The 23120-nt window shown below is 36.5% G+C and overlaps 2 protein-coding genes across 2 annotated transcripts; one reads left to right on the forward strand and one right to left on the reverse strand.

Annotated features, from left to right (window-relative positions):
- The first annotated feature begins 3838 nt into the window (after positions 1 to 3838).
- On the forward strand, positions 3839 to 6696 carry LOC110767357 (peroxisomal 2,4-dienoyl-CoA reductase [(3E)-enoyl-CoA-producing]). The gene is made up of 5 exons (XM_021970879.2): positions 3839 to 4099; positions 4768 to 4927; positions 5087 to 5256; positions 5480 to 5702; positions 6290 to 6696. The coding sequence occupies exons 1-5, from the start codon at positions 3914 to 3916 to the stop codon at positions 6442 to 6444; spliced, it is 894 nt and encodes a 297-aa protein (XP_021826571.1). The 5' UTR covers positions 3839 to 3913; the 3' UTR covers positions 6445 to 6696.
- A 3520-nt stretch (positions 6697 to 10216) lies between these two features.
- LOC110767350 (uncharacterized) lies at positions 10217 to 11589 on the reverse strand. Its single transcript, XM_021970867.2, has one exon. It carries the CDS (start codon positions 11366 to 11368, stop codon positions 10406 to 10408), a length of 963 nt encoding a protein of 320 aa, XP_021826559.1. The 5' UTR covers positions 11369 to 11589; the 3' UTR covers positions 10217 to 10405.
- Between the last annotated feature and the right edge of the window lie 11531 nt (positions 11590 to 23120).

The raw sequence follows: 23120 nt of genomic DNA on the forward strand, positions 1-23120 counted from the left end.
AGATTAGATTATTCATCATGTGATGTTGGACATAGCTTGTTGGTACTTTATGTGTATGTTACTACTTGCTGTGATTATAGGTGGATGATACCATGTAATGGTTATCGTGTATGTAGTCCTTTTGCAATATGATTACAGTTTACAGTTCAAGTTATAAAACTATTTAAGCTACAGGTAAGATCATATGTGTATATATATATTGATCATAAAGAGGACCATTCGTGTGGTGAATGAATAACTTCAAAGATTAGGTGAATGAATAACTTCAAAGATTAGATTATTCATCATGTGATGTTGGACATAGCTTGTTGGTACTCTGTGTATGTTACTACTTGCTGTGATTATAGGTGGATGATACCATGTAATGGTTATCGTGTGTAGTCCTTTAAGTTGGTAATATTTAACAATGAGTTTGACATAGATATTGTTATCAAGTTGTCTTTCCAAATTGTGCACATAAGGTTTTGATCCTTGATCTTTAAAGAAGAGTCTTGAATGGATGTTTCACTCAAGTGGGAGAATGTAAGAACTCTATTTGAGTTCACATCTATCTAGGATTCCAATTTGATCAAGGATACAAGGGAGAGATAAGTTGGGTTTACACGGATAAGTTAGATAGAGTTGAAGCTCTATCTAACTTGTGGAATATCTATTATGTTAGGCTATGGACTCATGAGGTGATAAGGATAAGCTTTAAGAATTCCTTTATGGGCTAGGAACCTCAAGGCTGTCATCCTATAAAACTAAGGCTTTGGTCCCCACTCTTATGCAAAGAAAATAGACTCATATTCCTACCCATACAGGAGAGATTTAGAGTGCATAGAGAGAGGAAGACCAAGCCTTAGTTTTATAGGGTGAGAGCCTTGAGGTTCCTAGCCCATAAAGGAATTCTTAAAGCTTATCCTTATCACCTCATGAGTCAATAGCCTAATATAATAGATATTCCACAAGTTAGATAGAGCTTCAACTCTATCAAATTTATCCGTGTAAACCCAACTTATCTCTCCCTTGTATCCTTGATCAAATTGGAATCCTAAATAGATGTTAACTCAAATAGATTTCTTAATAAAAAAGAACTATATATATGTATGTATGTATGTTCATCATGTCTTAAATGTCTTATAATATATGTGTACTTAGCAATGTCAGTTGGATTGGATATGCCAAAAGATTAACAAGTCATAACGGATGAAAAACCATATTTTGCTTTAAATTTATACAAATTAATTTAGGTACTAAATTAACATTGCCATAAATAAACTAATAATATTGCTACATTTATCAAAACATTCAGATAGCAAAGTTGCCTTTGCCTTCGTTTTGTTGGTCTAGTAGTACCTTCTGTTGTTTCATGGTCAATTCTTGTGAGTTGGATGACGAGATAGATGTCACCAATTCAAAGCCAAAGACTAGAAAGCCATGGCGATCTGGGTTTTGAGAATTTTTGTGGTCCATCATCAACTCATTTTTCATGTGAGATGGGGGACCATATTTGCACAAATCCTTTTCATCCATGCTTGGAAATACATTCTTATGTACGGCTCTCGAAGAAAAAGAAATACGTAATTAGAAATACAAACACACCTCCTACGAAACCTTTGAATGCTCTCTAAAGTTATACACGTATGTCTAGGGGTGGGCACGGTACGGTATGGTACGGTATTGAGCCCGTACCGCTACCGATACCAGAAATTTAAATCGGTATGGTACGGTATGGGATTATCGTTTGTCAAAATTGGTACCGTACCATACCGTACCGTGTCGGTATCGGTACGGTATCGGTACCATTTCGGTACAAAAATGACACAACTAAAAAATGAACCAATTCAATATTCAACATATTCATTTACCAAAATAAGTGATGCCTAAGTTACAAATTCAAAGATTCAACATATTCAATTATCAATATCCAAATCCTAATCAACATATTCAATATCCATCAACATATTCAATATCCAAATCAACCAAATCCTAATCAACATATTCAATATCCATCAACATATTCAATATCCAAATCAACCAAATCCTAATCAACATATGCAATATCCATCAACATATTCAATAGAAAATTATATATCTGAATAGTATTCGGTACGGTACGGTATTGATCGGTACCAGATACTTGATACCGCTACCATACCATACTCTATTGGTACGGTACGGTACGGTACCGAATATTGATCGGTACCGAATGAAACGGTATGAAATCGGTATGGTACGGTTCTGTTAGGGTACGGTTTCGGTATTTCGGTTTTAGATGCCCACCCCTACGTATGTCTATATATATAAAGCAAAATGCAGAGAATGGTGAAACATTTAAAATACCAGAAAATGCCCTTGGTTAATGCAAACATTAAGAATTGAAATTATTAATTAAATGAGAATAATATGGTAAATTCACACCTTTTCATATTTTAAAAAAATATAATTCAAAAGAAAAATCAGATAATGGCCTATTTTTATGGAACACAACTACCCATTATCTTTTTTAATTCTAAATAAATTTAATTTTTTTTTAAAAAAAGCCTCTTACAGGCGCGGAAGCGCGTGCAAAGAGGCTAATATATACGAATTGAAAAGATGTTAGTACAATGAAAATATTTTAAGAATGACGATTAGTACCGTAATAAATGCTTTAAAATATGTTTAACACTATTATTAATGTTGTAAACAAGATGCACACTGGTGATTAAAATAATCACGCATGACAACATGATTTATTATATTTAAGCCAGGGTACGATGAATCCATCTGGAAGAAAAAAAACCACAATTTTCTTCTCCCACTGGATTTATTTAACACTCTTCTTGGTCCTCATAAAAAACGGAATACAGAAAAGAAAAGAAAAAAAAAAAAAACTCCTTGGTCAATGGGTGGAGGTTGACCAATGCGCGTTGGAATATGCCATGAGCACATTCGATTTCAGATTTATGTGGTGGGCTGACATCATTTCTCATATGAGAATTGTGAGCTTGAAGACTAAGATATTTTTAATTAATAATAAAGGGAAAACCGTGGACAATTAATTTAGACATGATTATGAATCTTAGATCTAATGATCCGATAAGAAGCACCTTTTCACAAATATTTCTAATTATTGGATGGCTTTGACTTTATCAAAGCTTTCCATTCATCCTCCATTCTCTAAGTAAAGGTTTTTATTTATTTATTAAATTTAACCGAACAGGATTACGGAAAGAATAGATTCTTACCATGAGGTGGGACATTCATATTGATTAAAAATTGTTAATAAATCATAAAAAAAAAAGAAAATGTTAAAACGGTGGTATGAGAATATGATATACAAATGTGATAAGAGTAACATTATTCATAGGGAAAAAACATTTGATGGCTATTGAATTTTGAAATTTAGAATTTGTAATTATTTTAATAATTAGAATAATGAGATTTCATTTCAACCAAAGTTATCATTGTCAATGCATCATTAACTATTTCGGAACTAATACAATATTATACTATGTATGAGTAGGTTTTAGTAAACTAATAAACTAATGTAATCCTGAGCTTAACTTAATCAAACTGTAATTTGACGTAGGCTTGGAGTTGACATGCAGCATTTGTTTTTGTTTTTGTTTTTGTCTATATAACATAAACACGTGTCTAATTGTGATTTGCCTCATACTATAAAGATGAGTAAGATGTAATGGAAAAGGCTTAGTAGCGAAACTATTTCTCCCAACTATTTCTTTCTGAACCTTTATTGGGCTGAAAATAAAAGGTGCATTAGTATATCAGGTTATGGGCCGACCTTACCCATCCTGTTGAAGAGTCAAACACGACCGGGTGATTGGTAATTTGGCACGTCTCTTTTGTCGAAGGCGATCCTGGCGTTGTCCGTTAAAGTCCAAACTAGGAAAGTTAGAAACTTTGAGAGAGAGAGAGAGAGAGAGCAATGGAGTCTCCATTCAAGGCGGATATACTGAAGGGGAAGGTGGCTCTGTTGACAGGAGGAGCCTCAGGAATCGGGTATGAGATATCGCTTCAGTTGGGCAAACATGGAGCCTGCATTGCTGTTATGGGTCGTCGCAAACATGTCATTGACTCTGCTGTTGAAGCCCTTCAGTCCCAAGGCATTCATGTACTTCTCTCAAGCTTTAATTCCATCTTGTTGATGTGTTCTGTGTTGTTTACGGGTCTTTTCTAGTCAAATTGTTACCTGGGTGCCTTTCTTTTGTTTGTGTTTTTCATTCTTTTATGTTCAATGTCATTTCTGTGCTCTCTAATTGTCATATGATCATCTGGATATCTTTCAGTATCTTATCTTTGTGTTGTTTTCTTTATAGTTGATTTTATTTTATGAGTTTTCAATTATGCTCGTTCTCTGTTTGGTTCCTGAGAAATTTATGAAAAAAGCAGAATTAAATTCAGCTGCGAGTTATTTTGTCAGTCTGACCCAAAAAATGCCTCATTAAACAAGAAATTTGATGTATAAATGAATGTTTTATGATTATGGCTATCAAATTTCAAGTTAAAAGAACTTGTACGTACCTATCCAAATTTTCAGGAATCTCTTGTCAGAGAGTTTTCCAAGCTGAATTTATTTGTTCTACTTCAAAAGTTCTAACTATTTGCCTTTTAAAAAAAAAAATAATCTGTCAGTGCTGAATTTAACATTTTTACATTAAACTGATCTATGCAATTGTTGAAGTATTTGGTTTGATGGTTTAAGTTTATGCATTGAAGTCCAGTTTAATGTCCATAAGAAAAATAAAAATCATGGAAATTAGATTGTTGTATTTGCTGCAGGCTTTTGGACTTGAGGGTGATGTTAGAAAAAGAGATGATGCAGCTAGAGTTTTGGAATCAACTGTGAAGCATTTTGGGAGGCTTGACATCCTTGTGAATGCTGCAGCTGGCAACTTCCTTGTGCCATCTGAGGATCTATCCCCCAACGGATTTCGAACAGGTTTATCTTTCAAGTATTAACCTAAGCGTAGCCAGTTTTATGCATATTTCAAAGAAGGATCTCCCACATTATTAATCTCTTAATATTGCCTTTGATTTGATAAATTGCTCTTAGACTCTTAAAATGAATTCTAATTCTTTGAAGTATTGGTTCCTGCAGTTATAGATATAGACGCTGTTGGCACTTTTACAATGTGTCATGAAGCACTCAAGTATCTCAAGAAAGGAGCGTCAGGAAAAGGCTCGTCTGTTGGTGGAACAATCATAAACATAAGTGCAACTTTGCATTATACAGCTACTTGGTATCAAATTCATGTATCTGCAGCAAAGGTTTGTTAAATTCGTAGAAACTTTTGAAATGACTTTGCTCGTATGTGTGCAATTATGCATTATTTTCTTTGTTTTTCCTTTTTTTTATAAAAAAATTATGGACAACGTACGAAATGCAGCCCTGTCTCTCCTGAACTTGGGAGAGGTAGCAAATAGCACTTGACTACAAGGACTGATGATACTGACTGAACCGAATTCATCTATATTCTGTCCTTTATACCAGGCTGCCGTTGATAGCCTTACAAGAAGCTTGGCATTGGAGTGGGGCACAGACTATGATATTAGAGTCAATGGTATTGCACCAGGACCTATTGAAGACACTGCTGGCTTCAGTAAACTTTTACCTCAGGAGATTTCGAGCAAACTTAAAGAGCAAACTCTTGTATCTAAAGTAGGTCAGAAATGGGATATTGCTATGGCCGCACTATATCTTGCATCCAATGCAGGTTATCAATCTAATTCACTCCTTGAAGTATGAGTATTCCAAATTGCCCACCATCTTACCTTCTATTTGCAAAATAGTTTTGACAGTCCCTTGACTTGCAAGAAAGTTTCTGTTTTATTCACGTTTATTAGTAAACACCTTATTACCTTAAGTTTTGATAAAAACACTAATGAAATATTTACTAGCAGCCTTTTTCTTCATCATTTTTTCTTTTTCATGTTATAAATACAGTGAGGCGACGCATTCTTTAACCAGTCATTGCAATGTCACCAAGTGACTATATGTGCTAGTAGTTGTAGATGAGTCCATTAATTTTCTCTTATGATATGAGTAGTTGAAATGGTTCATGTCTGCTTTCTTATTGTATGCAAATTATGCAATATCTTATGGATTTCTGATTTCTCGCAAATTGCAACTACTACTTGAAAGATAGTACAGTATTGCAATATCTTATGGATTTCTGATTTCTCGCAAATTGCAACTACTACTTGAAAGATAGTACAGTATTGATAACACTATGCAACTTAAAACTTCCACATTGCTTTAAAGATTTCCATACCTCATTTCTCATCTGTATGGTGCTTTTAGGAAAATACATAAACGGAACAACATTGGTTGTCGACGGGGGAGACTGGCTGAGCAAACCCTCCCATCTTCCGAAAGAGGCGGTGAAGAAACTGTCCCGAGCCGTAGAGCGAAGGTCTAGAGATAAACCAGTTGGGATTCCTAAGAGCAAGCTTTAATAATTCCATTTGATGATCATGATCATGACCTACTCAAGTATTTTCTTTCGTTCCACATCAAAGTGAATGCATTGCCAGTGTAAATTCCTTCCGGACCACTTTGGGAAAGATCCATAGCTTCAACTTCTAAATGTAAAATTATTGATTGCCAGAACCAGTCAAACGGATCAAAGAGATGATATTGGATATGTATTATCCATCTTGACAAATGAATCAATTAGTATTAATTACTTCAATCACTCAATTTGGTTATGATTATGTTTAATTTTGAGTCGGTTAATTGCCTTTGAAATTGATGGATCAATCACAGGAAAGAGCACTTTAAAGAACCCTCTCTTCCACACTAACTTTCAAGGAGATGGATGCATATATAGGAGGGAAGGTTGGTATAGTTTTCTATTTGCAATATGTTTCTTTGCTTCCGGCACAAGTAAGTTAATTTTTTATGGGCCACTAAACGGGATTTTTTACCGGGCCACTAAATGAGCCGATATAGGCTCATGCTAAGCTTGACTTATGTATTGCGTTTTTTTTTTGGTAATTTTTTTAACTTCATTTCAATATTTTATACAATGATTTATATACAAGATTTATTATTATTTGTTGGGAAAAGAGGCCACTAAATTTATTTCAAGTACATTTAAATAGAAAAGGACTAGATTATTGTTCGGGTTTTAAAAATTGAAACTTGAAAAACAAAATCATTATTTTAGTTTAAAAAAACATTTAATTTTTAATATATATTATTAGAGAAATAAAATGGACTAAGATATAAATATAATAATATTATGTATTTTTTTTCTCTAAAACAAATATAATTTAATAAGTGGGTTTTGAACAAGGCCCGGCCCATTGGGCCCAATTACCTAATCCCGGCCTACACAAAGATATGGCTCATACCGGCCTAGTCCGTTTGACACCTCTACCTTCATTCCCATGGTCGGTATCGAGGTTATGCTGATGATCTTCGATGCCGAATGGAAGATATTAGTTATATATGATTAGACATCAGAATTTGCCCCTAAGCCCATGGGCCGAAGTGGGTAGCTCGATACTCGATGGGCCAAAAGCTCTGTCCCACATGTTCTTTAGGCCTGCTTGGCTCGGCTGGCTCTTGAATTGGGTACGGCTTGGGCCTACGATTTGAAACCCTTAGCATGGCTCGTCTAGTCCAGCCCCCGGCTCAGCCTGCCTTGCTGGCTTCCTGGTGCTCTACTGTGTCATGGACTATGCCAAGAGGATGTTTGAGGCGTGGGTTGCAAGGATAAAGGTGAGGGTCACAGTAGGAGGCGCCGTTTTGCTCTTGGGTCCCTCAATCGTTGGTTAGGGTTGTGGTGATTGGTTCTAGGTCTAGCTAGGCCTAGTGTACGTAGTAGTTTAGCGTTAGGGATATATATATATGAGTGAGTTTCTCCCTTCCCTTTCCTAAGTTTGGCCCCCCATAAAAGGGGAAAAGGAAAAGAAAAAAGAAGACATCATGTGAATGCCGTAGGTGACAATTTCCTTTCGCCATCTGAGGATCTATCCCCAAATGGATTTTGAACAGGTTTATCTTTACAAGTACCAACTTAAGCATTGCTAGTTTTATCCATATTTCATAGAAGGATGTCCCATTAGTGAGGAAAGCCATGTTCATCTTCTTGATGCTTACATTACTGGTCCAACTTCCACTGGACAGACTGGATTATTGGTTAATTGGAAAGTATCTGTCTGGTTGCCAATAATTTTTTTAAAATTATCATATAAACAGATTGATGTGGATTGCTCGGAAGCACTGTATCAAGTTGCATAGACACCAAGTTAAGAGAAACTAAGCACAACTTTGTAATTCTATGCTTAAAAGGTTCCACTTCCCTTGCATTCTTATCAATCTAAATCTTGATAAACATTTGACATTGATTTTCTCAGTGGCAGCATGCGATTCCCAAGCATATAGTACATCCACTACAAAGAAAATAAGTTTAAATACAAAACTTTGACCTGCCAGCAACAGTTCAAAACCAAATAATCACACAGCTAAATGCACCAAATTGCAGATCTCAAACACAAACTATGAAAGCCATTAGAAAATTTTCAAGTGAAATCAAAATCCATCTGATGATCCTATGGTTTTTAACCACCCTGGTTTAAGGCCAAGCATGGACTGTGATGTCTCATCTCCGGGAGATGTGCTTTTTACCTAGACAATACTCCTCCATCTAGAAGCTTAAGTTATGGCAATAAGACTGATGCATGACAAGCATAACGATCAGTACTTCTAATTCTGAAAGATTTGGAGGTTCACTACATGCAAGCCTGTAAGACAAATCCACATCAACCCTTCAGATATGCAAGGTTTTATGAACTGAACGAGCAATCCATCTTGAGCTCACCTAGAAGAATATTTATGCACAAAACATCTTCTGAAAATCCAAATGTACTCAAACTCAGTAAGCACATGTGCATTGGGCATTAGTTTTATGAAACAGTCCATGACACACCCTGTACAGAATATTTTTTAAACATGTGGTCCTGATCGTTTTGAGACCATATCCAATTGTTACAAGTCATTTTTGTCAAAATGAGGCATATCATTTTTAAACTATTTTAGACTTCCTACACTCAGAACCCCCAAAAATACAATGTCTTTCATTTCATATTGGTGTAATAGATAATAGTCAATGTGGTCGCACTCTCTTATAGGGGGTAATCTATAGTCTAGTGGCAATAGAGATGTTATCAGTTTAACTGTCTATACCTAGAGAATATTACTTCCCTGAGCCCACTACCTTTTGGCAAATAATCACAAAACATATGCCATTCAGAATCACTTGCACACAATGAGTTTCTTCCATCTAGAAGCTTAAGTTATGGCAACAAGACTGATGCATCATAAGCATACATGATGAATACCTCTAACTCTAAAAGATTTGGAGGTTCACTACATGCAAGCCTGTAAGACACTCCTACACGAACCCTTCAGACATGCAAGGTTTTATGAACCATCCTGCGTTAACATGGAAGGATATTTATGCACAAACCAGCTTCTGAAAAACCAAAAGTACACAAACTCTTTAGCAGATACGCATGGGGCATTAGCTTTGTGAAACAGCCCATGACATACCCTGTACAGAACATGTTCCAAACATGCGGTCCTGATCATTTTTAGACCATATTCAATATGTACAAGTCATTTTTGTCATGAAACATACCATTTTTACTTTTAGTCAATCTGTTTGTTCCAGTACTATATATATGTGTGTATTTATTTAGAAGTCACACCAATTGACCAGGGTGGTCGCACTCTCTTATTGGGGCTAATGTATAGTCTGGATAGTGACAATGAACTACTAAGACAACAGTCTATGTCCATACAATAAATAAAGAGATACAATAGGAATTCAAACTACTAAGACAACTGGATTCTTCTATTTATTTATTTCTCAACAGCAGGTTTTTCAATGAGGTAAACCAACCTGACCCCTAGAATACGGCAAAGACCAAATACAAGAGAAATAACATCACAATATGTTGATCCCAGGGACGACAAAAGAAAGACAAAATTATAGCCATATGCATCCCTTTGTAAGCAAATTTCACAATTGGAGACAACCTTAAAAAATGAAAATTTAAACAGAGAAAAAATTGACCAGTAACAGGCTTGGCTTTAACAAACTGGTTTTACTAATGGATGTTCATACTACTTTGAAACATTGAAGGTTGTAGAGTTATTACGATAAACACATGTACATTTCTTCGGTTGACAGTTAACAGTAATTCCCAGCAACGTAAATCAACTAAAAGCAACAGCTAGCTTAAATGTTTATTAGGAAAGAAACAAGGAACATGTATAGCTACAACCAAAAACTAAACTCAAATTCCACAAGCCTTTCCCAAAGTTTTGATTTTCCTTTTTTTCTCTTTCTTTTTTACAGCAAGTACACAGAAACTTACACATAAATCCAAGAATCGTCTTCCTTCCTCAGACATCCAAGTTTTCCATCTGAATGCTGCTTTTGAGAGGCACATATTCTCCAAGATATCCGCCAAGGTGATCATGCAAAGCACTCTTGTCAATCCCCTGATGATGGTAACTCTTGCAAACATAGTAAAACACACTCTGCAACAACAACCCAACCAAATTCACAATCACTAAAACACCCACCAAGAACCCACCCACCACAATCCTCACAAAAACCCCATAATCTTCCCCGCCATGGACCACCACCGTCCCGAAAACGCCTCCGATAACCCCACAAATGGACAAGTACCCGAACACCAGCAAAAAAGCCATCCCAATCTTCCCCTTCAGCAGCTCATAGCTCTTCTTCATCGCAGCGAACCCGTAAACGGGCTCAAGCACAGAAACAACGCTGGCTAAATGCCAGACCACGGTTATATAAACATGTACAACCAAGAATAGAAGAAATAGTACAACGCCGGAGAAAAGAAGCAAAAGTGGGTTCTGGGTATCAATGGCGAGAATGAGAAGGATCAAAAAAGCCACAAAGACGAAATTGTAACAGACCATTAGGAGAGAGACCCAGAGGAAAGTGATGAAGAGGCGCTTAAAGACTTTGGGGATGGCGGAGAGGGTTGAGGAGAAAGAGACGGGCTTTGAGGTGTAGAGGGAAGCGACAGTGAAGACCACTGCGGCTGTGGAAAGGAGAGAGAAGGCGAAGAGGAAGATGAGGTAGCAGAACTGGAAGAGGAGGAGGACGGTCCATTTGTGGTGGAGTTGGGCCGGGTCGGTGGACGGGCCTTGGAGCTGGTTGAGGAGAGGGTGGGTGAAGAGGGAATGGGCTAGGATTGCAAAGGAGAGGGGGAAAATTAGGGTTAGGGTTATGAGGTAGAAGGTCTTAGGGGACTGTTTGGGGATGGAGGTTGATTCTCTGAGGATGTCTGGGATGGTGAGAAATTGAAGCTCCTCTGGGGCCAGATCCATGGGTCTGGTTGGAGGAAAAGAGAAGATAACAAAAATTTAATGGAAAGTGTGAAGATTTGGTAAATGGGTTGTTTGAGTTTGAAAGAGATGGTGAGCTGAGAGGTATCAAGATCTTATTTTTAGGAGATGAAGAGAGAGAAAGAAAAGGGATGAGGAGATTGGGGAAGAAAGGAATGAACGAAGAAGAAGGTGGCCGAAAAGCATTGATTTTTTATTTTTTTTTATAATAATAATTTTAAATTATGATGCCTGTGTGTAATGCAAAGAGCTTTAACACATGTGTTATTCACCGACAAAAATAATTGTTTGTTTGTTTGATCGATGGTTTTCTATGATTTTTTTTTTGGAACATCTGAGATTTAAGTTAGGTTTATTTATTTATTAAATATAAGCAACAGAATAAACTAGAGGATATGGAGATTTCTCACACACACATTACTATAAAGTCCGGAAAATTGAACATGACACATCTAGTCTACAAGCCATTTTTCATCTGACTAGACTCCTTTGGCTTATTTATTTCTTTTTCATTAGAGAAAATGCGACCTCTTTTTAATTAGGATTTCCTTTTTTTTTCCTTAAGTTTTTTACTGTTTTTTGGTAAGGTTTTCATTTTTTTTTTGGTTTTTAAATCATACTTTTTCTTGTTTTAGTTTTTAGTTTTAATTTTTTAATGATTTTTTTAAATTTAATTTGCACGACACTATATGAGTTGATTTATTTGCTATATATGTGTGCCATGTGAGTGCACTAACTTGATTTGTAACATAATTGGCACTAACTTGATTTGTAACATAATTGCACGCATGAACATAAGTGATATACACAGATTACCGCACATGGTGATTATATATCTCGAGAAAAAATATGCAAAACTAAACTTGATATACTTTTGAAAACCCACATATTTTGTGATAAATATGAAACTCATAAATTCTTTGATTCCTTATATATTAGTAAATGAGAAGCTAAGAATTAGAATAATTCCAACATTATTCTTAACAACTAACTTAGTATATTACATGCAGCGGCGGCCCTTTGGTTATGTAAGTGGCGCTACCTACCGCACACGACTCCTGATTTTGATCTTTATAAGAGTGCCAACCACGTATTTATGAAATAAAAAGAAAAAGCTTTATATTTGTGATTCATGTTGCCTAAGTTATAACTTGCTAGTTGCCAGACTTTAAAATGTTAACATATTCTACTTAAGAAGAAAAAAAATTTCTACTTGGTAAAGCTTGAAGGAAAAGAAGTTTTGTGGAAACATAGTTTGCTGTTGTTCTGAGATTTACATGTCTATATTTTTGTTAGCTTGTGAGCAAGTTCCATTAAGTGTTTTAGTTATGTATCATAAACTTTGAGGCATGTTCTTGTTTGCCGCTAGCTACAAACCACAAACCAGTCTTTTTCTGGTGTTTGATGCCCTTGTTTATTGGGTGGAGAGATTGTGGTATGGAGAAAAGGGGGTTGGGGTTATCTTGAATTATATTGACATTTCCTTGGTTGTATATCATTGACACGACACCTTAGGAAGAATATGCAAATACGCTTTTCCTTGGTCAAAATCCTTGGGGATTGTTATTGATCCACTTGAAGGTCTGCAGGAGAAGCTTTTAGATGGAAATTTGGATAGCAATAAGGAAGTAGCTTTCTCAAAACAAGGGCTAAAGAAGGACTTTCCTGTTGAATGTTATTGATCCTCAAGTAACGCAAAAGTAACGCAATGTCATTTTTAAAAATAAATAAAAAACGTTTTGGTGACAACAAAGGAACTGGACAATACTAAAAATACCATTTGAGACTAGTTTAGTGATGGCCATAGTGGAAATTATGAACTGTCCACTACCCCGAGGAGTTGTCTAATGAATGGATGGACCAGCAATAGGGCTGGGCATGGTCCGGTTTGGCCCAATTTTGGGTCTAAATTAGAACTGGAACTAGTACTGTGTATACAGTCCGATTCGGTTCGATTTTATATAAAACTAGACTAGTTATTGTCCGGTTCGGTTCCCGGTTCTCAATGATTTGGGCATGCTGAAAGGCCCATTTGAGTTTATTGGGTTTTTAAGCTTCAAAACAACCTGAATTTTTAAATTATTGGGCTTACATCACAATTTGCCCAAATACTGAAACTTTTAACAAAACAAAGACATAAAATAACAAAGTTCAGCAGTTATCAAGTCGCCAAATTAAATTACAACAAAATTGAGCAGCAAATTAAATTACACAAAACAAGCACACAATTGGCTCCATTATGTCATTCATTATCACGTTGCCAAAAATTTGAGCAGCTAATCTCATATCACAAGGTTTACCAAGCTTTGCTCTAGTTTGATGAACTGCATTCATTCAAACAAAACCTTAAATTAACACAATTATTTTCTTATTTTATAATACCATGGATAGATCAAAAACATACCTCAAGACAGAAACCACACTCAAACAACCATGTAGTCTCATTGGAAAGTTGCATGAGCAGAATTGGTTGGTGTGCATGTCTTCCTAAGATCTAGAAAATATAAACATAAAAACATAAATCATATATCCACTATTAAATCACACCAAAAAAAAAAAAAAAACCAAAAAATATATCATTAAATCACAAAAAGAAAAAGAAAAATAATACTTGTCTCAATCGATTAATAAAACTCCATCTCTTAAATGGTTGGCTTATACTTTAAAGAAGAGATGTCATCGGACTTTAACCAATTTTGGGCACAAATTAAGGCCTCCACAATGGTAGGAGTCAATGAAGCACGAAAGGAATTAACTACTCGACCACCCGTGCTAAAGCATGATTCTGAAGCTACGGTTGATACCGGGATAGCAAGCACATCTTTTGCAATAAGTGTCAAACCCGGATATTTAACCCCATTCAATTTCCACCACCTCAAAATATCAAAGTTGGGAACCACATTTTCAATAGGATCGATTATGTACCTATCAATCTCATGTGACAATATCACAGTATCACTTGCTATAGATTATTTTATCCAAATTTCCACCAATTGCCTTCTTTTCCTTCCCCCTTGGTGCATGCTAGTGGTACTAATATTACTAGTTTCATGAGCTTCACTAGTGGCACTAGAATCACAACTTTGTTTGGGTGGTGGTGGGATAACATACACTTCATAGAGTTTCATTAGAAGCTCTTTCACCTCATTCTTCTTCTTAGTTGCATCTTCGGGATTTTCATACCGACTCTTTAAGACAAACTCCAAGTTGCCCAACTTGTATCAAGGATCAAGTACAACTTGCCGAATACTTCTCAAACTTTTTCTTCATGCTTTGTGCCATCTCATTCAATAGTAAGGAAGTGTAGGTTTCGGTTAAAATCATATCCTCTCCTATGAACAAATCATCAATTTCACATTCCATTGCAATCAAGTCATGAAAGGAGGTGTGGGAAGCCGGATGTAAGGAAAGACTCATCTTCAAAGTGGCCTCATAGAAGACTTTTATAAAGTTGACAAAAGATAAGAGCATTGCTCCAATCTTCAGCATTTGGTGGCCCTACCTTCTTTTTAGGCCTATGAGAAGGAATTACCTCCCCATCTTCGACCAACGGTTCTTATTCACTAAACCATGACATATATGGGCCATCATCATCTTCACCCATTCTCACAAAGGCTTTTTCAAACCTCAAAGCGGCATCCAACATCATATATGTAGAATTCCACCTAGTTGGCACATCCAACACCACAAGTCCTTTGCAATCAATTTGCTCCTTCTTGACACAAGTCTTGAATTCCTCTAACCTTTGTGGAGAGGATCTTACATAATTAACTGCATTCCTAATACACATTATATTTTTGTCTAATCTTTTTAAGCCATCTCTTACAATCAAGTTCACTATATGAGCACAACACCTAACATGCAAATACTTTCCCCCCAACACAACCTTACTATTTCTCCAATGAATCATCTTCGACTTCAAGTACTCTAAGGCCTTTGTGTTTGAAGAAGCATTATCGGTTGTGATTGTTAGTATTCTTATCAAACCCCAATCAAACAAACAAGTCTCAAGAAGCTTACCAATTGAGTTCCCTTTGTGATTAGAAATCACACAAAAGTTCAAAACTCTCTTGTGCAAGTTTCACTCACTATCTATAACGTGTGTCGTAATCACCATGTAGTTGATGTTTTGAACATTTGTCCAAGTGTCCGTTGTGAGACATACCCCATGTGGTGCTAAATCTCCTTTAAAATTTTCTTTTATGGCATCATACATGGTCATAAAATGCCTCACAAGTGTCCTATGAGATGGCACTTGGAAATAAGGGTTTAAGGATTCACAAAACTTTCTAAACCCTTTACCTTCAACCATGCTAAAAGGTAACTCATCCATGACTACCCATTCCACACAACTTCTTAACCAATCCTCTTTAGTATGACCCGTTGATGTAAGACCACCAAGTGCTTGGTCGAAAGACAACATCTTTTGCCATTTATCCTTACTAACCCTCTGGGGGTATTTCTGACATTGAAACACAATATGCTTCCTCAAAATTGAGGTCCCATTTAGTGAGGGGTCAGCAGCATAATTAATAAAGCAATACTTGCACCTAGCTCTCTTTTTAGAGATTGAAGACTTGCTCCCATCTTCCTTGACAAACTCTACTACATCCTGATACTTATCATAATGATCCCATACATCCGATTTTTGAGGAATTGGTTTTCTCACCAACGGAGGTAACCCACTCGGTTGAGGTGGGGCTTGGGCTTGAGGTTGTTTTTGAGATGGTGTTTGGACTTGAGGTTGAGTTTCCGTTGGTATTTGACATTGAGGTACGAGATTAGGTAATGTTGCCGATATAATAGGTGACGGTGATGAAGCAGATGCGGAAGAAGAAGCTACTTCACCACAAGTCGGATGATCAACAAATGCGTCCATTTATCACTTCAAAATTGACACTAATCAACAAAAACAGAAACTAATGAATACAAATAGCCATCAGTAAGTCATTCATACTAAAAACATAAACTAAAAATTAAAAAACATAAACTAAAAAAATAAGTGAATAATAGACATTAAATGAATAATATGATTGTCTTGAGGTTTGCCACATTCCTATATTGCTAAGTATGATTATTTGCTAAGTATAATGTATTATTCAGCAACGGATAGATGCAATATCATTAGAAAAATGAAACACCCCCCCCCCCCCCCCCCCAATATCTTTTTAAACCTTACCCAACATCTTATAATTGTTAACAATAACCCACCTACCCCAAAGCACGATCAGATCATGAAAAATGATTTTCTCACATCACCACCTAAATATCTTACATTGATTCTAATGTTGTTCATATATTCTAAAAGGACTAAAACTCATCAAGCCCTTTTCATATACAAAAACATACACAAAATTGCACAAGTTACCAAAAAATCTAAACTAGAAAACCAAATAGGAATCAAATGGACGCAACCCAAGGCCATCTCCAAACCTAAAATCCAAAGGAAATTAAGCATAGCTTAACAAGCATGCTCCTTCAATGTTGTATTCTTTCAAAATAGTTAAAAACAGTATATTTATAAAAGATAAATGAACAACTTAGTTGTTCAAGAAGCTCAAGATTCAAGATCCAAATAAGCAGAATAAAGAAAACTACTATCAATTATCAAATGACAGCGTTCGCCATGTATCAGTCAGCTTACCTAGCTAGCAAACAATTAAAGGAAAAGCTACAACATACATGAGATGAGAAATCTGGAGGCGCTGTTGATGGCTGAGATTGAGAGTCTAAAAGAGAGGAGAAAAAATGTATCGATCGATCGTGAGAGAGCCCTAAGTGTTGTTGACCTGTTAACACGGGCTGAAATCGAGTGCATAAGTCCTATTTTAACTTTTTGCAACCTCCAATTATATAACACCATTTGTATTATATAAATAAACTAATATATATTTAATTATTCCCAGTTCGGTTTTTAGAGTTAAAGAACCAACAAGTTGAACAATCATTTTCTTGAGAATTCTAAAACACAAATTCAAAACCGCAGTAGCACAACTTCAAAAAATCATAACTGAACTCAAAATCAATTCATAAAATCACTAATTGAAATCAAAATGCATTCATAAACTCACCCATAAACAACAAATTTCATGCCCAAAAACGACAATTAAGATAAACACAGATTCTGATCTCAACGCCAAAGAAGAAGTAAAAAATAGTAAGGGAGAGATGGGAGAAAATGAAAAGAAAAAAAAATGGAAAAAAGAAAGATGAAAAGACAAGAGAGAGGTGTGCGTGTTCGTGTTCTATAGACCATTATATTTTGAAATGTGTGCGTACTTAACCACAAAAATTAATATTTGTGCCTAATAATATGCCATAATGCTTAAAATAATGTGCGTTTAAGTTTCTTGTTTTTTATTGGTAGGTAAAAGACACAAATAATATTTTGTGGGCTTAATTGTTTATTAATATAATTTGTAAGCAAAAGGGCACAAAAGTACATTTTTCGCGGTTAAAAAAGCTTCAACTATTCTTGTAGTGAAATGACAACTCTATGATGATATGATAATTGGACACGAAATTTGTGCCTAAACTTTTTGAGCACAATTATTTCCCTATTCTGTTAACATTGGACACAAAACAATTGTGTTTTCCCTCTATATCACACAAATACTATGTCAACGTGTTTGAAAATGACATGAATATATTTTTTGTGCGCTTTGGATCGTGCTTTTAGACCAATCTTTTAGTAGTGTTTACATATATCATTAGGGTTCTTAGAAAACTACTTCTTATCACAGTTCTTTGTTTATTGTAGCACTCCAAACTTGAAACCCAGCAAAGGGAGAAAGCAGCAATGCCTCTAGGTATTTTGCTTTCCAATTCTTCCTTCTCTCTCTCTCTCTCTCATATTTTCACAGACCATAATATATATATACTCTTTGTTGTTCAAAGTACATTTATTTTAACTTAGCTAATTGTTGGGTTTTTGGGTCCTGATCTAAATCAATAATTTTCTTCTTGTTTAACTTAGCTAATTGTTTGTGTAACATCCTGATACATTTATATATATATGGTTAGAGGTCAAGACAACCTTGCCGAACGGCAAGGTTCATGCTGACACAAGAAGGGCTCACGAATGCATCCCTTCAATTGAACCTTACCAGCCTTGCTAAAGCCGTGAGGACTTGGTCACCTTGTCGACGCAGGGATCGCCTTGCAGGTCCGGCTCTTCCCAAAATCACCGAAGATCTCTCGAGAGGTCTATTTCTCAAAGCCCTCGCAAACTTCACCCTCGTCGAAGAAAAAGACAGGCCCAAGCCAATCCGTCGCACCTGCCGAATGGTAAGAATGGTGAAACAGACTCACGGCTCGCGAAACCCCCCTCTTGCCGAAGCTTTGAATCTGTGGTGACCGATGCAGCAAACTTGGGATGGCTCACGGAAAATCCTTTAACCTACCTTGCCGAACGGCAAATCTTGATTCGAAGCTTCGATCTAAAAATCCTTGCCACACAAGACCACCTTCAAACTCACGAAGAAGCCGTAGATCTTTCTTAAATAGAACACACCGTGCTACAGGCGCTGCGCCAGGGCTTGCCAACAGTCAAAACACCTCTTTTTCCTTTTTATTTTATTTAGCACAACTCTAGAGAAAATGAGCCCTACCGAAGATTGCAGAGGCTCGACCCCAACTTATGCCAAACTCCAACCGGCCCAGCCCCATGTCAAAAAAAAAAAAACTATTATTATTATTATTCTTTCCTAAATAATAATTAAAAAAATGCATACTTGCATTTTTCCCTTCCGCACCATTGTGCCTTCGGCACCCACCCCCGTGCCGAAACACATTGCCTTGTGACATGCAAGCTTTGTGTATTTAGCATCACATCGCCTTGCGACACGCAAGCTTTACACCTTCGGCACCCTCGTGCCTAGGCACATCCCTTGCGATATGCATCTTACGCCTTTGGCACCTACGTTCCATTCGGCACCCTTGCATAACAAAAACAGAACTTGCAAACCACTTGGCTTTTTGTTGCAAGTTTCCTCCTTCCAATGTCCTTCTTACCCGGGGACTCGTGGGACTATGAGCAGTGCACTATACAGCTTAGAAGATCAACTGTGGTGTTGCTCGTCCAGCGCACTTAAAATTTCAAGTCCCCAACCGAGAAGTACGTTCTTACTCGCGAACTTAAGGGACTACTGTTGGTACCGTGACTAACCGAGCAACCAGGAGTCCCACATCGAAAAACTACAAGAGATGGAGACTCCCCCTCACCTATAAAAGAAGACTACTCTCCCCTTAGACCAAGGCTCTCTCTTCGGGACTCTCTTGCTGGTCCAGCCTTCGGGTCCTGGGTCTCCGGATCTTGGGACTTGACCCCTGAGTTTTGGATTCCTAGCTTTGTACTTTAGGCCCTAGGCCTTCTTCCCTTTATCTTTGGGTCTAATCCCCTTGTACAAATGTAAACAAACATCTTTTGCATGCTTATTTACTTTATTTACCTTAACAACCGAAGGCAACAATTTGCCGAAGGCATATGCACCTGTTGAAGACTCATGTCTTCACACATCACTCACCATTCCACCTCTATCTAAGTTAACCTCCCAAAAAGAGCATCAACATGTCTGATCACAGTGCTTTGTTTATTGTAGGTATTGATACCACCGTAATTGATGCAATATCTTTTGGATGTAGTTCCTTTCTCTTTATTACCCAGACGTATATTCTACGTAACTCTCGAAGGAGGAACTTCGTGGAAGTAGTAATGGTTCTTACTCTTGTAGTTGCGTTGATGAAAGGGTATCTTTCATATTTACCTTTCACCATCATGGGCAGCGTCATGTTAGGTATCTGCGCCTTTCAACTGATTCGAGCAATCTTTGATATATGATTAATGAAAGATGCGATGTACTTAGTTATTACTATATTTATGATTATGTTGTCTTTGTAAGAGAACTGGATTATGGTCATTAAGCCTTTAAATTTCAGCTAAACATATTACTATATTCATGATTATGTTGTCTTTGTAAGATAACTTGATTATGGTCATTAAGCCTTCAAATTTCAGCTAAACATATTACTATATTCATGATTATGTTATCTTTGTAAGAGAACTGGATTATGGCCAATGAAGCCAACTGATAAGGAAATTGAAGGCAACTAGATTAATAAATTATAGTTAATCATACTAGGCAGATATGGCATGGGACTGAAGAAACAGATGCCTGGCAATGGAGAGGAGATGGCGTGCTTTGGTTGATAGGGTTTCGGTTCACTGTTGAAATAAATGCTGGCTGTCTTTTAGTAATAATTTAGTTGTCAAAACCCTAATCAATTAAGATTAAAAAAAAAAAAAATCAATTAATAAAAACCTATGAAACATGGATATGGATACATATATGGCAATACGACACGACACGACACGACACGACATAGAAATACGGTAAATCTTTAAAACTAGGATACAATACATCATAGATATACAACAATTAAAAATGATATATAATTTAAAATATATTTTATTATTTTATTATACATATTTAAACAAGTATTACATAACTGATGGAGTTAAGACCCTAGCAAGTTACATACATTCTATATTATAATAGTGCCATGGAATACTTCGCACGCAACCTTCAAATGTATAAGGACTATAAATAGAAAAGAGAAAAATAAGAATATGCTTGTTTTGTTTTTCCTTCATTGATATATATATACACATCATCACATGGACTTTGCAGACTCAATTTCAACAATCAATTTTCTCTGTAATTATTTTAACATCTACATATATATACAGTCGGTTTGAAGTCACTTTGTGGCTTTCTCACGAGAGAGAGAGAGAGAGAGAGAGAGAGAGAGAAGCAAAGTCGAAGCCACCATTCATGATAGGAAGATGAGGACATAAGCTTGAGAAGAACGCACCTCCTACATAAAAGTGGCACAAACCGCCCAGCTAAGATAAATCGGAAGCAAATCACCTAAAAAATAGGAGGAAACATACCTCAAAGACCTGCAAAAATGAAATACAATGATAGAATCATAAATACACACACACACACACACACACACACATAACCAAAAAAGATTAAACAGGTTATTCACCACCTCCTCCATTGTTGAACTCGCCACCACCATTGTCGTCGTCGTCGTCTAAGTTGTCGTCATTCTCATCGTTGTCTTCCTGGTCGTGCTCCTCCTCATATTCTTCGTCACTGCTTTCCAGACAGCTTCCAACTCTTTCAAGCTCATTTTCTCTAGCTGGGTTTCCGAAGACACCACGAAGTGCCAGTCCTGTTACCTCATAATCAATTCGAACATGAGGACGAGGATAGGTACCATTGTATTCAATGACTCGCTGTAGTTCTTCAATAGTGGAGACTTTCTTATAGCACACAAAGGGAACATCACTCGGTAGCTGGTTGAAATCCCACCTCGGTTCGGCGATAACATTATAGTGAACTTGAACAAACACGCAATCATGTCTTCCTTCCTCCTCCATTATTCTACGATAAATTAGTATATATCTATTTATCCTAACTGAATCGGGTATGACAAAACTAATGTGCAGCTGCTCAGTTTCTTGTGTTTAAGCGAAAGTAGACTGCACACTAGTAATACTATACACTTGCACAGTTTGAGATCGAGGAGCGCGATTATGTGTCATCAGTGCTTGTTGTACATTTGTCTTCGACAGTGGATAATACTTGTTGGGTTTCAACTTTTGGAATGCTCAAGTGTAGCAAATGACATGAGCAACTCTCTGTATTTATATCAATTTAGCTTGAGAAATTGGCCAACAACTTTCCACTATATTAGCAAAATGCCTCTCTAGCCTCTGATTTCAAATTAATATATTACACATACTCGATCTTAATGGGATAAGTATTGATTATATATTTTTCAGCAATTGACATTCAAACGTTTTTCCGAGAGGACATATTTCTCCTCAGAAATAGTCAAACAAGTCAAACGAAAGGAAAAACACATCGAAAATAGTCAAACAATTCCGACAAAATAAGGGGCTCCACGGAAATAGTCAAACAGTTCCGACGGAATGAGAAACCCCTCGGAAATAATCATTCTATTTCTGACAAACGTACTTTTGGTCGTTAATAAAATTGGCGCAAAGTCTTCCCGCCAAATAAAATGCATTTTCGACAACAATAGATTTTTTTCCGAGGGTATTTCCTTCGTTGGAAATAAATTTCAGGCCCGTGACATATTCCAACGAACAACATTGTTTTGTTCGAAAAAACTCTTTTACCGAGGAAATTTCGGGGCCCTCGGAAAATATTGGTCCGTAATGACCCTTTTTTTTGTAGTGTAGGGTAACTTTAAAACGTAACTAGAGAGAGCACATGGAATTGCATGCCAAGCGTTGGTCTCTTATTTATTGCATGTTGTGACTGTTGACCACTCCTTCCCTTTTTATCTGAAACCCCAGCCTTACAGATAATTTTGTCAAAATGAAAAACTTTTTTAAGGTTGTTAGTATGAGTAACCCATGCTGTGAGTATTAGCTAGCGTTAATCACCTATGTAAAAGTGAAAAGGAATTACATTATTAGCTAACATAATTTTCATCAATTCATATATAAATAATGGTTAATTAAAGCGGTTGTCACTTTTGATCACAAGTGCTTGTTGTATATTTCTCTTTGACAGTGGGCAATACTTGTTGGGTTTCAACTTTTGGAATGCTCAAGTGTAACAAATGAGACGAGCGACTCTCTGCATTTATATCAATTTAGCTTGGGAAATTGCCCAACAACTTTCCACTATAT

The sequence above is a fragment of the Prunus avium genome, chromosome 4 (assembly GCF_965620075.1).
Source record: "Prunus avium chromosome 4, drPruAviu1.hap1.1, whole genome shotgun sequence".
NCBI lineage: Eukaryota > Viridiplantae > Streptophyta > Magnoliopsida > Rosales > Rosaceae > Prunus > Prunus avium.